At 46.8% G+C, this 16,910-nt stretch overlaps 1 protein-coding gene across 8 annotated transcripts in view; it reads left to right on the forward strand.

Moving 5' to 3' along the window:
* The window catches only part of TRPM4 (transient receptor potential cation channel subfamily M member 4), a 35,581-nt gene that overhangs the window by 14,912 nt on the left and 3,759 nt on the right, over positions 1-16,910 (forward strand). For 6 of the 8 annotated variants that reach the window (XM_027619002.2, XM_027619003.2, XM_027619005.2 and 3 more), the window contains 8 exons: positions 4,454-4,583; positions 4,762-4,907; positions 6,089-6,201; positions 6,567-6,644; positions 9,963-10,394; positions 13,782-13,914; positions 14,094-14,268; positions 14,601-14,778. In XM_027619002.2, coding sequence (XP_027474803.1) covers positions 4,454-4,583; positions 4,762-4,907; positions 6,089-6,201; positions 6,567-6,644; positions 9,963-10,394; positions 13,782-13,914; positions 14,094-14,268; positions 14,601-14,778 — 1,385 coding nt within the window. Of the gene's footprint in view, positions 1-4,453; positions 4,584-4,761; positions 4,908-6,088; positions 6,202-6,566; positions 6,645-9,962; positions 10,395-10,937; positions 10,982-13,781; positions 13,915-14,093; positions 14,269-14,600; positions 14,779-16,910 lie in introns of all 8 variants that reach the window. The other 2 variants (XM_027619004.2, XR_003524193.2) reach the window with 2 other exon arrangements.

Genomic DNA, 16,910 nt, shown 5'->3' on the forward strand with positions numbered 1-16,910 from the left:
CCTGCTCGGCGGGAAGCCTGCTTCTCCCTCTCCCACTCCCTCTGCTCGTGTTCCCTCTCTCGCTGTCTCTCTCTGTCAAATAAATAAATAATATATTTAAAAAAAATAAACATAGTTACACTGTACACTAGAGGCAAGGACATCGGCTAAGAAGGTAGATCTGGAGGCCTCCAGGCAGCCAAGGTTGGGGCCTGGACTAAACACATGGGATGGAGGTGTTGGGACATATTTGGGAAGTTTGAGAAGAAAAAAAGTCATAGGATTTGAATAGGATCTAAGATAGAACCTATTTTTATGCCATAGAAATATCTTGACAGGGGGCTGCCTGGGTGGCTCAGCGTCTGCCTTTGGCTCAGGTCATGATCCCAGCATCCTGGGATCGAGCCCCGCATCGGGCTCCCTGCTTAGTGGGGAGTCTGCTTCTCCCTCCCCCTGCTCTTGCACTCTCTCTGTCCCTCTCAAATAAATAAATAAAATCTTTTTAAAAAACAGAAAAGAAATATCTTGACAGGACTTCTTCCGCCTTGGGTTGTTTTTAGCTCCTCAAGTCATGGGTTAACTATAGACTATTTTTCATTGAGACAAAATTCATATAACATAAAATTCACCATTTAAACCACTGAATATTGTACAATTTAGTAGTCTTTAGCACACTCACAGTGTTGTGCAAACTCTGTCTAGTTCCAGAACATTTTCATCATCCCGAAAAGGAAACCTTGTACCCATTTAGCACTCACTCCGCATTCCCTCCTTCCCCAGCCCCTGGCGATGACTAATCTGCTCCCCATCCCTATGGACTTGCCTATTCTGGATGTTTTATAGAAATAGAATTGTCTCATATGTGGCCCTTTGTACTTGATTTCTTACGCTTAACATAGTGTTTTCATGGGTCATCCAAGTTGTAGCATGAAACTGTGCTTCATTCCATTTTGTTACTAAATCATATTCCATTGTATTGGTATGCCAAGCTTTGTCTATCCATTCATCTCTTGATGTCACGTGGGTTGTTTGGACTTTCTGGCTATTGTGAATAACAGTGCTATGAATATTGGTGTACAAATATCTGCTTGAGTCCCTGCTTTCAGTTGTTTTGAGTACACATCGAGGAATGGAATTGCTGGATCATGTAACAGTTTTATGTTTAAGTTGTTGAGGAACTGCCATACTGTTCTCCACAGCGGCCACACCATTTTGCATTCTCACCAGCAATGCACAAGGGTTCCAGTTTCTCCACATGTCCGCTAACACTTGTTATTTTCTATTTGTTTGTTTTAATAATTTAATAATTGCCATCCTAATGTGGTTTTTATCTGTGTTTCCTTAATGATTGGTAATATGGAGCACCTTTTCATGTACTTATTGACCATCTGTATATCTTTCAAGAAATGTCTGTTTAGGTCCTTTGCCTTTTTTTTTTTTTTTTTGAGAGAGAGATTGAGTGAGTAAGTGGGGAGGGGCCGAGGGAGAGGGAGAGGGAGAATCTTAAGTGGGCTCCACACCCAGCAACTCGGAGCTCGATCTCATGACTCTGAGATCATGACCTGAGCTGAAATCAAGAGCCAGACGCTTAACCGACTGAACTACCAAGGCGCTGCAAAACTTCTTCTTCTTCTTTTTTTTTTTTTAAGAGAGGGAGAAGGGGGGTTACAGAGGGAAAGGGGAGAGAATGTTAAGCAGGCTCCACACCCAGCATGGAGCCCAATGAGGGGCTTGATCTCACAACCCTGAGATCATGACCTGGGCAGAAATCAAGAGTCAGACACTTAACCGACTGAGGCACCCAGGTGCCTCCCTTTGCCCATTTTTAAAATTGGTTTGTCTTGTTTTTTGTGGTTGAATTGTATGAGTTCTTTATATGCTCTGGATATTGATCCCTTATCAGGTATGTGATTTGCAGATCTTTTCTCCCTTGCTGTGGGTTGTCTTTTCACTCAGTTCATAGTGCCCTTTGATGCATGAAAGTTTTAAATTTTGATCAAGTCCAATTTGTCTGTTTTTCTTTGTTTTTGCTTTTGGTGTCACGTCTAAGTAACCATCGCCAAATCCAAGGTCATGAAGTTTTATTCCTATGTTATCTTCTGAGGGTTTTATAGTTTTATAATTATATATAATTATTTAATCCTACATGTTAATCTTATTGAGATTTCCCTGTGTGTGATGAGTCACTTCTCTTTTGCTGATTTCAAGATTCTCTGTTTTTGGCTTTTGACAGTTTGATTATAATGCTTTGCAATGTGAATCTCTTTGAATTTAGCCTGCTTCCATTTCTTTTCTGTTGGATGTGCAAATTCATGTCTTTCATCAAAATCTGGGGAGTTTTAGTACCCAAAACTTGAAATATCTTTATATATATCTCAAAATATTCTTTAAGTCTCGAAATATTCTTTTCTAGCCCTTTCTCACTGTCCTCTTCCTTTGGGACCCCTATTATGCATATATTGGTATGGTTGATGGTGCCCCACAGGTCTCTTAGGGTCTGTGTATTTTTCTTTATTCTTGTTTCTTTCTGCACCCCAAACCGGATAATCTCAATTGATCTATTTTCAAGTTCATGCGTGCTTTCTTCTGCTTCCTCAAAGCTGCTGTTGAGCCCTTCTAGTGAATTTTTCATTTTAGTTATTGCACTTTTTAGCTCCAGAATTTCTACTTGGTTCCTTTTTTTTTTTTTTAAAGATTTTATTTATTTGAGAGAGAGAATGAGAGAGAGAGAGCACATGAGAGGGGGGAAGGTCAGAGGGAGAAGCAGACTCCCTGCTGAGCAGGGAGCCCGATGCGGGGACTCGATCCCGGGACTCCAGGATCATGACCTGAGCCGAAGGCAGTCGCTTAACCGACTGAGCCACCCAGGTGCCCCTCTACTTGGTTCCTTTTTGATAATTTGTCTCTTTATTCCTATTCTTTGTTTAGTAAGACATCCTTCTCCTGGCTTCCTTTCATTTTTATCCATGATTTCCTTTAGCTCTTTGAATATATGTAAAGCAATCGATTTAAAGTCTTTGTGTAGTAAGTCCAATGTCTGAGCTTCCACAGAGACAGTTTCTATTGATTTCTTTTTCTTTCCTTTCCTTCTTTCTTTCTTTCTTTCGTTATTATTAATTTCTTTTCTTCTTGGGAATATGCCATTCTTGTTTCTTTGCAAGCCTCATAGTTTTTTGTTGAAAACTGGACATTTTGAATATTATAATGTGGCAACTCTGGAAACCAGCTTACCTCCTTCCTCCAGGATTTGTTGTTGCTTGTTGTGGGTTATTGGTGGTAGTGTTTGTTTAGTGACTTTTCTAAGCTATTTGTGTAAAGGCTGTATTCTTTGTCATGTGTGCCACTGAAGTCCCTGTTCTGTTAGCTTAGTGGCCAGCTAGTGACTCATCAGAGAATTCCTTAAATGCCCGGGTTGGATAGGGAGAGCAAAATGCCCCTGGCTTGCAGACTGGCTCTGTGTTGGAGTGGCATTTCACTACTTAGGCAAGCTGTTTACAATTTTGCCTTAGCCTTCACTTCCTGCTTTTGCTGAGGTGAAAGGCCAGCAAGAGGTGAAAGCTTAGGGTTTTCTTTGGTCTTTTCTGAGCCTGCACCCAGTCTTGGTCATGCATGTAGCTTTCTAGTTTCCCTGATACATGTAGGAGCTTTTCAAACCGCTTATTCCTCAGAGTATCTCCTTCCCCAGCCACTTCCGTCCTCAGCTATTCAGTTTTTGCTTAACCCTGACTGTTATTCTTTGCTTCAGGCATCTGAGGCTAATACATTTGTCTTTAAATGCTTTCAGACACCACCTGCGGAGCCATTTCTGCTTGGGGAAAGCCCCAAGAATAGTGAAACAAAGGCAAACCCTTGAGCTGTTCCTTCAGGGACATCTAAGTCCACACACACAACCACAATTATTTACGAGTAAGGTCTGAATTGCTCTCTCTGGTTCCAAGGAATGTGGGCTGTTGCCTTCCAGGCTGCCCTTGAGCTGAGGAGTTGACAGTGGTAGTTCAAATGTGACAGTGCTCTTTTACTGAAACTTGGTGTTTTCTTTCTTCGTTGAGCCTTCTCCTATTTGTTGTAAGTTTTATATTCGGTTCTGGAACTCTGAGAAAGTTGACTCTGACAGCTTTTGCCAGCTTATCTGTTGCTTTTGTGGAAAGACAGAGTTTTGAAATTCTCTACTCTGCCATTTTAGGTGACATCTCCAGCTGCTTCCTGACCTGTCTATAACCTCTGATGTCATTCTAACTCTGACCCAGCCCCTGGTCCCTGAACGACCTGACTTTTGACATTTTCACCTGATGACTACCAGCTTCTTCCAGATTCATCTACAAACAGTACCTCATCCTTGGCCTCTGATGACCCTGGTTCATTTCTGACTTCTGGTTCTGTCCCTTTCCCTTGACCACAGGCTCGCCCCCTCTCCGCATCCCCTTCTGTGAACCTCTCTGAACTCTGTCCATGACCCCTCTCTCTGCCTCTCCAGGGCTCTAATGCTGTAGCCTCGGCTCTTGGGGCTTGTTTGCTACTCCGAGTGCTGGCACGCCTGGAGTCTGAGGCTGAGGAGGCAGCACGGAGGAAGGACCTGGCGGCCAAGTTTGAGGGTCTGGGTGTTGGTGAGTAAGGCATGGCTGCGTCGGGGTGGGGGGCCAGGGAGCTGACCTGCAGGGGGTTGTGCATCTCCCCACTCCTCCTCTCCCAGCCCTGTGCCTTCCCCTTCAAGCCCCTCACCTTTCCCCTCACACCAGTTCCTCGCTCTCTTTCTTCCCTTCCACGTAAACCTCCCACCCCCAGACCTTTTTGGTGAGTGCTACCGCAGCAGCGAGGAACGGGCCGCTCGCCTGCTAGTCCGTCGCTGCCCGCTCTGGGGGGATGCCACCTGCCTCCAGCTTGCCATGCAGGCTGATGCCCGTGCCTTCTTTGCCCAGGATGGGGTACAGGTGAGCATCTGAGGCGCCAACATCCCACACAGTTCCCACCTGGAAACCTTAGGAAGTATGGAGGATAAGCCCCTGCCATTGTGGGCAGTGAATGGTCTTGACCAGCCTCCCCTCCCCGCAGGAGACCACCTGTCCTCCAGAAATTCTCTCCCAGAAGGGCTGCGCTTCCCGTAAGAAGCCCCACCCCCTGCCACAGGAAAGCCAGCCTTCCCACAGCAAAGCCCACCCTCCGAAGTTCTATTCCTGGTGATGATAGGAAGTCCCATCTGTCACACAAGAAGTCCTCCCCTCTCCCACAGGAAAGCCCATTTCTCCCAGAGGAAGCCCTACGTCATCTACCGGAAGTCCTTCCCACTTCCTTAAGGGGTCCTCAGTTCCAGGTCTCAACAATTAGAATGACCTCACTGAACAATTTTACCTAGTGTTTTGGGCATAGACAAACTGGCTTAGGAAGCCCGCCCTTCCGTAGGAATTCCTCTCCTTTGGGAAGCCCTTCTTGCCCCATGTCTCTCCCATCATGTCTGTCCTGACATTTAAAAATTTTTCTCAGTATCCTTAATGTAAATCTGACAAGGGCGTGACGCCTGTCTGGCTCAGTGAGTGTAAAGCAAGCGACTCTTGATCTCAGGGTTCAAGTCCCACACTGGGTGTAAAGCTTAGTTAAAAAAAAATAAAAACATCTGACAGGGGCTCAGAGAGTCCCACCCTCGGTACAGGAAATCTGCTTACCCCAACAGGAAGTCTCATCCTCACTTGTCAGAATGATCTGGCTGGCATTTCAAGTAATTACCCAGAGCTCTTTGCTTTGAATAGTGGTTAAACTCATGGATTCCAGCTTGGGCCTCTTCCTTAACCTCCCTGTGCCCCGTCTGTGAAAAGGGAGAAAATATTATTACCTGTTCTGGGAGTGTGGTGAGGGTTAAGTGGGCTACTCAATGTAAAGTGCTTAGCCTGGTATCTAGCGTATTGTGTTAATAAATGTTGGCTGTTTAACTCTACCAGCTAAAACCTGGGACAGGTCATCCTCACCTTTGACCTCTTTCCCCCTCACCCCCAATAGTTACAGTTGTCATATTGAGCACCTGCTCTGTGTGCTGAACTGTGGCCCAGTTCTTGCCTGGGGTCTTCGGAAAGGGTCTGTGGGGGAGATTCAGGCTCCTAATCCTCCTCACACCCCACAGTCTCTGCTGACCCAGAAGTGGTGGGGGGAGATGGACAGCACCACCCCCATCTGGGCCCTGGTTCTCGCCTTCTTTTGCCCCCCACTCATCTATACCGACCTCATCACCTTCAGGTCAGTCCCCGGGGGTTAGGTTGGTAGGAGGGGGGTGCTCAGGTTCTCCTTCCAGCTCACTTCTGGCTGCCTTCCTACTTGGTCTGTCCAGTGCTTCCCCTCCGTTTGCTCTTTCCCCCTCCCCCAGGCTGAGGGCGTGTCTGGGAGGTGAGCTTTTGGGGGGCTCTCTGCAGTGTCTCTGGGGAGCAGTTCCTCTGCCCTCTGGCCATGGCGCTGGGGGAAGGTCTCTTTGGGGTGACTCTGGAAAACGCTTCACTGTCTCCCTGCCATGCCTCTGGGTGAAGAAGTTTGGGTCTCTTTCTGAAGAATTCCTCTTCCACTCGCCTCTGCTCCCATTCCTCACTCCGTGCTTTCCTCCATGCCAGGAAGTCAGAGGAGGAGTCCATGCAGAAGGACCTGGCATTTGGCATGGATCGAGGCGTCAATGGGGAAGGCCCTGTTGGGTGAGTGAAGCCCCAGCACCAAGTGAGGTGGGACACCCTGGGCAGGTTCAGGAGCACCAGGCACTGGGAGCAAAGCCAGAGGGGAGAAGTGGAGCTTCAGGGGGTTATGGCTTCATGAAACCACTGAAGATACCAAGGAAGTTTCCCAAATGCCAAGCTCGAGGCTTGGGTCAAGGTTTGGTTCTGCCACCAGGGGGTTCCTCACAGGAAACCACTTTACTTCATGCTACACATACTTCCATCTTGATGTAGCAAATGGAATCAGGTGGATTTGGTTCATTTAGGGATATTTCATCTTTTTTTTTTTTTCTGACTCCAAGGGCCTTTGCTCTTAAATCTCTATGCTGGGGTACCCAGGCCAAAGCAAATAGTCTGTCAAACTTCTGATAATGCCACCGAATGGAGGTGCTGAGGGTTCAAATCTTGGGTTTGACCTTAGAAGTGACTTCACCCCAAGCCTCAGTTTTCTTTTCATTAAAATGAATATATGTGGAAGGTTGTGCCTGTGTTAGGTTAGGTTGGGCAATGCTGCATAAGAAAGCACCTAGGGGTGCCTGGGTGGTGCAGTCGGTTGAGCGTCTGACTCTTGGTTTCAGCTCAGATCGTGATCTCGGGGTCGTGAGATTGAGCCCCACATCAGGCTCTGTGCTCAGCGCAGAGTCTGCTTGCGATTCTCTCTCTCCCTCTGCCCCTCCCACTTGTGTGCTTTCTCTCTCTCTCTAAAATAGGTAAATAAATCTTAAAAAGAGAGAGAGAAAAAGAAAACATCCTACACTCTCAGTGACTGTCAACAACGAAGGCTTACTTCTCCCACTCCATTTTTGGCTTGTCTGTGTCTTGGCTCCAGTATGGTTTCCACTTTGGGATGAGTGAGCACCTCCTAGCTGAGATGTTCCTGGTCTCAGAGCAGAGGGAAAAGAGAAATGGCAAACCAGGTACTGGCTCTTACAGCCTCCATGTGGAAGAAACACATGTCACTTGTGCCCACATTTCATTGACAAAAGTGAGGCATAGGGTAGCTCCTTAGCTCCTAATCCTCCCACTGAGAGGGAACCAAAATACTCGGTGCAGAGTAATACAGTGTGCCCCAGAGCCTGGGGGGGGGGGCCGCTGGGGGGACTCCTGGAGATAATGTATAAAACGCATCAGAGTGTCCAGCACATAGGAAGTAGTCAATTAATGGAGTTTATTATTGCTACTGCTGTTATTGATCCATGTCTCATTTATTTTGTTGAATGGTGGGTGTGGGCATCAGGGTCTAAATTGCTGGTAATAGAGAGAGGAAGAGACCCACATTTATGTTCATCTTTGTACCCTCCATCTCTACTTTAGGCACTTAGGTGAGAAAAAGGAGGGCCCTGGCCTCCAACATCCAGAAGAAAAATGTTTCTGGTAACTGTTAGAAACATGATCAGAAGCCAGAAGTCTGTAAGACCCACTACATACCTCAAGGAGCAGTCAAATTGAAATATATATATATATACATATATATATGCGTACGTATTTTTCTGAGACAGTGCACGATGAATACAATGTATTTGTCAAGATAGAAGAGAAAACTAAGAAAAAAAATTGGGACCACAGAAAACGGTTGGCTAGAAGTCCCCAGTGTCAGGATCAGTAACGATGTCCTTGCCTAGGGAGTTCCCAACTTTTGCACCATGACGATGACAGCAACGGTGACATTAGCTGATGCCACAGAACACTTACAGAGGGTAGCCAGTGTGCTGAATCCTTCCAAAAATCAGTTTATTTTCTCAACAACCCTATGCAGTAAGGTCTATTATCATCCCCATTTCACAGTTGAGATCACCGAGGCACTGAGTCACTTGCCTCAGCTCATGTGATTTGTAGGTGGTAGAGCTGGGATTTGAACCCAGATCTTCTTGTTCCTGAAGCTGTGGAGAGCCACCTCCATGGCGAGCTTTTGTAAAAGGACAGATTCCTGGATTGTCCCCCAGGGAGGCTCAGGACGGGCCCAGGAATCTGTGTGGCCTGGTTGTGCCTGATTCAAGATGGCAGATGGCGGGGAGCATTCTGACCACACATTTTTGTTCCCAGGGCCCCACAGAGGGTGAAATGCAAAATTCTAAGTCTGTTTTCCCTCGACTTTAGGGAACTTCCTGTCCTCTCTGCATTGCACTTTCTTTAGCTTTTATAATTCTTTCCTCTTGTTTTCTTGAGAACAGCTTAACTGAGATAAAATCCACATATCATTCAGTTCACCCATTTAAGGTGTTACAATTCAGTGGTTTTTAGTATATTCACAGAATTGTGCAGTTGTCACCACAATCAATCTTAAAACATTTTTGTCACCACAACAAGAAACTCTGTACCCCTTAATGGTCATTCTGTATTCCTCCCTTCCCCCAGCCCTCGGCGGCCAATAATTGGCTTTTTCCGTCTCAAAGAATTTTCCTATTCCTGACGTTTTGTGTGAATGGAGTCATATGCTTCGTGGCCTTCTATGATTGGTCTCATTAACTTAGCATCTTGTTTTCAAGGTTTCTCCAAGTTGTAGCTCGCATCAGTGCTCCATTCCTTTTTAGTGCTAAATAATATTCTGTTGTATGGATGGACCACATTTTATTTATCCATAGATTAGTCGATGCACATTTGGGTTGTTTCCACTTGGGTTATTTTCTTTCTGCTTGGTTTATAAAAAGAAGATGCCTCTCCGAGCCAGTTTATTTTTCCTGTTAGCTTGTTGAGTTTATTATTATTTGTATTATTCATTTTGGCATTTCTGGTTTGAGGTCAGAATGAAGAGTCAGGATGAAATTGGGACACAGGGCCAGAACTTGGACAAGAAGGGTCAGAGATAGGAGTGGACCAAGGTCAGAATTCAGAAGCCAAATATGGCTGTTTGCTCTGAGGTCAGATATAAGAACACTGGGCTGGACAATCTGACATCAGACTTTGTGGGTCAGAAGTTAATATTCAGGCATGGGGCTGTCAAACCTGGGGAGCTGAGGTCATGAAAGTGAGGGGGTCAGAGGTCAGGTAGATGGTCCAAGGTCAGACATAGAGTCAGAGGTTGTGAAGGTGAAAGACGAGGGATCTGGAGTTAGAAGTCAGACCAGGGTCAGACGGTGGAGAAGGTCAGAGGCGGAAGGTCAGCAGTCTTGAGGGTGGATCTCAGAGGTCAGAGGTCAGATACAGGGGTCAAAAGTCAAGGGGATGGTAGACAGGGGACTTGGTTTCAGGTCAAGCAGGGTTAGAGGTCAGATGTGAATGGTGAGAAGTCTTGATGACGGTGAAGAGGGGCTCAGAGGTCAGGCTGAGCCCTCCTCCCTTCCCTCTGCTCTTTCCCCCCAGGCTGGCAGAGCCCCCCGAGAAGACGGCCGTGCGGGTGCTGGGGCGGCCCCCACGCAGGGGCTGCTGTGGCGGGTGCCCCCCACGCCTGCGCCGCTGGCCCCAGTTCTGGGGGGCGCCGGTGACCGCCTTCATGGGCAACGTGGTCAGCTACCTCCTCTTCCTGCTGGTGTTCGCCCGGGTGCTGCTCCTCGACTTCCGGCCCGAGGCGCCCGGTGCCCTGGAGCTGCTGCTCTACTTCTGGGTCTTCACCCTGCTCTGCGAGGAGTTCCGGCAGGGCCTGGGCGGCGGTTGGGGCAGCCTGACCACCCGGGGCGCCGGGCCCGGCCCCCAGCAGGCCCCGCTGCGCCGCCGGCTGAGCCTCTACCTCGCCGACACCTGGAACCAGTGCGACCTGGTGGCCCTCACCTGCTTCCTCCTGGGCGTGGGCTGCCGGTGAGTGTCCCCGCCACTTGCCACCTCCGCGCCTCCCTGCTGGGCTGGAGCCAAGCCAGCTTTTCCCTGAAACACACACAAAAGCCCCTTCTTGATCGAAAGCACCGCATCCAGATGGTCCCCAAGCCGTTTGCTCACACCTGGGTATCTGGCTTTAGGGACGGCGGGACTAGGGCGAGGGCCTCACTGTTTTCCTAGATCTGCAGGTTCGCGGGCTTTTCTTTGCTCCCCCAGACCTGGCCCTGCTGCTGCACCGGAAGCCCGCTGAACTCCCGTCTTCCCCCAGACACGAGGCCAGGCCGGGAGGGGCGGGCACGCTCACCTTCGCCGCTCCGCCGCCCCCTCTCCCCAGCCTCCAGGACTCCCCTCTTCCCTCCAGTCCATCCCCACAAGACTGTTTTTACTCTCAGAGCTGCCCTGCCCCCTGCCTGCTTCCCTGGGCTGCCCAGCGCCCCCGGACCCGGTCCTGGGGGCGCTGCCTGGTGGAAACCCGCCCAGCTCTGCAGGCCTGCGTCTCCATTCCTTTCTCTTTTCTTCATCCAGGCTCCAGCCCCTCCGAGCAGCTTGCAGTTCCTTCCTCACAGCGAGTAATTATAACGATCTAATTATAATTATGATTCCGTGTAATTATAACATTGTAATCAGAATTTTTACCAGTACAGATAAGCTCTTATCAGGGAATGGTTTTCATTTCTGCAAACTTCCTCGATCAGTTTTAGTTGCAGGGCAGTTAAAAACATTTCAGTCATTTTCAGTTTGTTTCTGAAATTATTTCAACTTTGTTAATTATTTGGGGTAAGTCGTACAACAAATATTTGGCTCATCATTGGTGTTGTATCTAATGGACCTGAATTTTGTCAAAATCTAGGTTCTGTGTTTGTGAATTTTATGTTGTGGCTTTTATGTCACTCAGGTCCAGTCTTCCTGGGTCAAATTTTATAGATTCACATTTTTTTTAAGATTAAAAAAAATTTTTTTTTTATTTAAGATTTTATTTACTTGGGGCGCCTGGGTGGCTCAGTCGTTAAGCGTCTGTCTGCCTTCGGCTCAGGTCATGATCCCAGAGTCCTGGGATCGAGTCCCGCATCAGGCTCCCTGCTCAGCTGGGAGCCTGCTTCTCCCTCTGCCTGTCTCTGTCTCTCATGAATAAATAAATAAAATCTTAAAAAAAAAAAGATTTTATTTACTTGACAGAGACACAGCGAGAGAGGGAACACAAGCAGGGGGAGTGGGAGAGGGAGAAGCAGGCTTCCCGCTGGGCAGAGAGCCCCATGTGGGGCTCGATCCCAGGACCCTGAGATCATGACCTGAGCCGAAGGCAGACACTTAATGACTGAGCCACCCAGGCGCCCCTAAAAGTTTTTAAGTCATCTCTACTCCCAGTGTGGGGCTCGAACTCACAACTCCGAGATCAAGAATCCCATGCCCCGCCCAAGAGCCGGCACCCCTCCAGATTCACATTTTACCAGGGAAGCTTGAATGTTCTGTCACCTTTTTGGTCCATAAAAACCTTGACTGTTTCTGCTTACTTCTTAGCATAAGCAAAACCAGATCATCAGGAATTCACCTCAAATATCTTCTGTTGCCGAGACTGGGCTGTGTCATGTTAGTTCATTTCTTCCGTGGCTTCCAGATCATACTTTGTGGTGCCCAGAGAGAGGGCAAAGGGCACGTCAAAACATCCTTGGAAACATGAATGTTTTGGGTCTTGGCATGTCATGTCTTTAAAATTTTGCAGCTCTCAATTTAACCTTTAGATTTTTTTTTTCCCATTCTGATGGGTAAAAATGACTCCTTGTCTTAAAATTTATGCGTCCCTGGCTACTAGTTAGCTTGGGCATCTGTTCATAGCAAATGGCCACTTGTCCTTCTGTCAATGTCTTCTCATAGCCTTGCCGTTTTAGAAAATACACGTTCCTTTATGTTTGTTGATCTCTTGTATGTGCATACGGGTAGGTGCTCTCCTAGCCCTTGGTGTCTTTTGTTTTTGTAAAATTTTATCTTTAAGCAATGTCTACATCCAACATGGGTGAATACTTGAACTCACAACCCTGAGATCAAAAGTCGAACACTCTGCCCATGCCAGCCAGGCGCCCTAAATCTTGGTGGTTTTGTTCTAAATACCTTCTGTCTGCAGCTTCTTTTCATGTTTGTATATTATCTTAAACATTCTTTTATTCTTTAAGTTTGTATCTGAAACAACCCGAGACTTATCAAAAACGTGGCAAAAACAGTACAAAGAATTCCTCTACATCTTTCACCCAGACCCCCAGATGTCAGCACCTTCCATTATCAAAACTAGGAGATCTTAAACTTTACCAATTGTCCCATGGATGTCCGTTTTCTGTCCCAGGAGCCAATCCAGTTCTTCAGTGCTTCTTTGGCTTTTATGATCTTAACACTTTGAACAGTCCAGGCCAGTTATTTTGTAGGATTTGCCTCCATTTGAGTTTGTCTTCAGTTCCCTTGTGATCAAATTTAGGTCATGCATTTTTGGCAGATAGTTTTGCCTTTCTCTGTTGATCATTTTATGTTATCTTTTGATGCATGGAAGTTTTATATTTCAGAGTAGTCAAATTCATCAGTCTTTTACTGTATTGTGATTTTATATATACGTTACTTGTGTAGAAGGCTTTTTTTGTTTTGTGACATCTCATCCTATCAAGCTCATGAAATTCTTCTGTATTTTCAGATTTTAATGTTTTGCCTTTTACTCTTGAGTTTTTTTTTTACAAAAGTACTTTTTTATTTTATTTTTGAGAGAGTTGGGGGGGGGGCCGAGGGAGAGGGAGAATGAGAAGCTTAAGCAGGTGCCACACTCAGCACAGAGGCAGAGGCGGGGTTCGATCTCAGGACCCTGAGATCATGGCTTAACCTACTGAGCCACCCAGGCGCCCCTTGCCTTTTACTCTAGATTTTTAATCCATTCAGAGTTCAAATACATGATGATGCAAATAGGGATATAATTTTTAAATTTTCCCCCATAGGGACTGCCGATGTTACTGGCCATTTGACCTTCCTCTGTGAATTGTGTGTTCTCTTTATCCACTCTCTTTTAGGTCGTTTGTCTTCTGCTTACTCGTTTGCTGGAACGCTCTATATTTTGCCTTTTATGGGTTGGACAAATATTCTGGCAGTTTTTCCAACTTGTTACGGGGCCTCCCAAATTTTTGCCAGGGCCCTGATTTACGCAGCCATTTTTGAGCGGGTGCCAGCGCCGTGCGCGGCTCACCCTGGCGCTGTGAAATCTGGGTAAACCCCGGGTGAATTGGAGGGTCCCGGCTGCGGCCTCTCCAGGGTCCCCCGAAGCCTGGTGTTGGGAAGACCCGGGTTTTCCTTTGCACCCCGTGACCCGAGTGACCCCTGCCGCGTCTCCCCGCACCCCAGGCTGACCCCCGGACTGTATGACCTGGGCCGCACTCTCCTCTGCCTCGACTTCATGGTCTTCACGCTACGATTGCTGCACATCTTCACGGTCAACAAACAGTTGGGGCCCAAGATCGTCATCGTGAACAAGATGGTGAGGGAGGCGGGGCCGGATGGGGGGGGCGGTCCAGAGGAAGGAAGGGGCGGGGCAGGGAGTTGCGGGCACGCGTGCGCAGAGCAGGGCGGAGGCGGGGTTTCGGTGGGCGGGGCCGGGCCGGGCCGGGGCGGGGCCGGGGCGGGGGCCAGACTTGGTCTTCTCTTCCTACCTCGCAGATGAAGGACGTGTTCTTCTTCCTCTTCTTCCTTGGTGTGTGGCTGGTTGCCTACGGCGTGGCCACGGAGGGGCTCCTTAGGCCCCGGGATCGTGATCTCCCGAATATCCTGCGCCGTGTCTTCTACCGGCCCTACCTGCAGATCTTTGGGCAGATCCCCCAGGAGGACATGGACGGTATGGAGGGATGAGAGGGCCTGACGCCCTCCCTCCGAGCCCTCCCTTCCAGTGCTCCCCGTCCCTGGGTCTCTGTACCCCTCTCCTTAAGTCTCTGCGTCTCTCTCTCCAGGTCTCTGAGTAGCCCCTACCCTCCTTCATCTCTATGGGACTCTGCCTGCCTCTCTCTCCGTATTTCTGTTCCCTGCCTCTGGCTCTCTTACCCCTCCTCTTTCTCTCTCTGGGATTCTGTCTCCGTCTCTCTGGGTCTCTCTCCCCCACGCCCCTCCGAAATTCTGTTTTCCTCTGGTCTCTGTCTCCCTGGCCCCATCTCTGAGTGTCTCCTTTTACAGTGGCCCTCATGGAGCAAGTCAACTGCTCGTCAGAGCAGGGTTTCTGGGCTCGCCCGCCGGGGGCGCAGGCAGGCTCCTGTGTCTCGCTTTATGCCAACTGGCTGGTGGTTCTCCTTCTCATCATTTTCCTGCTCGTGGCCAACATCCTGCTGCTCAATTTGCTCATCGCCATGTTCAGGTGAGGCCTGACTGCTCTCTGATCTGACCTACCCAGCTTGACCCTGACCCCTGCATGATTCTTGACACCAGCCTAAATCAATTCTCTCTTTAGTCCCAGAATTCAGACTCTGCTCCTGACCTGGACTTTGGACTCTGATCCTCTCCCTGAGCCCAGGCTGAATATTTAAAAAAAAAAAAAAAAAAAATTATTTTGGCAAAATACATATAATTTGCCAATTTTAAGTGTACAAATTCAATGGCATTAATTAAGTTCATAATGTTTTACAACCATTACCACTATTTCCAAAAAATTTTATCACTCCAAACACAAAGTGTGTACCCACTGAGCAAGCAATAACTTCCCATTCCCCACTACCTCCCTAGCCCCTGGTAACCTGGAATCTGCTTTCTGTCTTTAGGAATTTGCTTATTCTAGAGGTTTCTTCGTATACGTGGATTTATATAATATTTGTCATTTTCTGCCTGGCTTATTTCACTTAGCATAACGTTTTCAGTGTTTATCCATGTTGTAGCACGGATCAGTACTCTTTTTTATGGCTGAATAATATTCCGTCGATCAGTCTATCACATTTTGTTATCCATTCATCTGTTCTTGGAAACTCGGTTGTTTCCATCCCTTGGCTATTGTGGATAATGCTGCAATGAACATTAGTGTTCATGCACCTGTTTGAGTCTTTGTTTTTATTTCTTTTGGATATATTTCTAAAGTAGAATGCTGGGTATGCTGTGGTAATTCTATTTAGCTTTTTGAAACTGTTTTCTACAGGAGTGGCACCGTCTTCTGTTCTCATTAGCGACGTATGAGAGTTTCGATTTCTCCACAGCCTTGCCTAGAGTTGTTATTTTCCTTTTCAAAAGATTATAGCCATCCTAGTTAGTGGGTATGAGCTGGTATTTGTTGTGGTTTCGATTTGCATTTCCTAATGACTAAAGATGTTGAGCATCTTTCCCTGTGCTTATTGGCCATTTGTACATCTTCTTTGGAAAATGTTTATTCAGGTCTTTTGCCTGTTTTTAAATTGGGTTGTTTGTCTTTTTGTTGCTGAGTTATAGCAGTTCGTTATATATTCTGTATGTTAAACTCCTATCAGGTATATGATTTGCAAATATTTTCTCCCATTCTGTTGGTTGCCTTTCCTGTTCTTGATAATCCCCTTTGATGCACAAAAGTTTAAAATTTGTTATTCGTACACTGGTGTCATATCTAAGGACCAATCACCAAGTCTAAGGTAATAAAGTTTCATTCCTATGTTTTATGGTTTTAGCTCTTATATTCAGGTTGTTGGTCTGTTTTGACTTAATTTTTGTATATAGTGTGAGGTAGGAGTCCCAACTTTGTTCTTCTTACATGCAGAAATCCAGTTGTTCCAGGTCTCTGTGTTTAAGAGACTATTTTTTTCCACATTGAATGGACTTGTCACCCTTGTTAAAAATCAGTTGGCCATTGGCCATCGTATTAGTTTCCTGGGGCTTCCCTAACAAAGTACCAAAAAGTGGATGGTTTTAAATAACAGAAACTTTCCCATCCCAGTTCTGGATGCTCTAAGTCCAAAGTCAAGGTATGGATAGGGTTGGTTCTTCTAAAGGCTGTGAAGGAGACTCTGTTCCCTGCCTCTCTCCTACCTTCTGGTGGATTGTTGGCAATCTTTGGCTTGTAGATGTATCACTGTACTCTCTACCTTCATCTTCATATGGTATTCTCCCTGCGTGCATATCTGTGTCCAAATTTCCCCTTTTCATAAGGACAGCAACCTTGTTAGACTTGGGACCGACCCTAACAACTTCATTTTAACTTGATTACTTTTGTAAAGACCCTACTTCCAAATAAGTCACATTCTGAGGTACTAGAGATTAGGATTTCAACATATCTCGTTTGGTGGGAAGGGGACACAATTCAACCCATAATACTCATAGATGTATGGGTTTATTTCTAGACTCTCATTTCTGTTCCATTAGTCGATATGTCTGTCGTATGCCAGTACCACACTATTTTGATTTTGTAGCAAATTTTCGAATTAGGAAGTCTGAGTCCTCCAACTTTGTTCTTTTTCAAGATTTCTTTAGCTATTCAGGCTCTCTTGCAATTCCATATGAATTTGAGGATTGGCTTTTACTTTTCAGCAAAAAAGG

Source organism: Zalophus californianus, chromosome 17 (genome assembly GCF_009762305.2).
Source record: "Zalophus californianus isolate mZalCal1 chromosome 17, mZalCal1.pri.v2, whole genome shotgun sequence".
NCBI classification, from domain to species: domain Eukaryota; kingdom Metazoa; phylum Chordata; class Mammalia; order Carnivora; family Otariidae; genus Zalophus; species Zalophus californianus.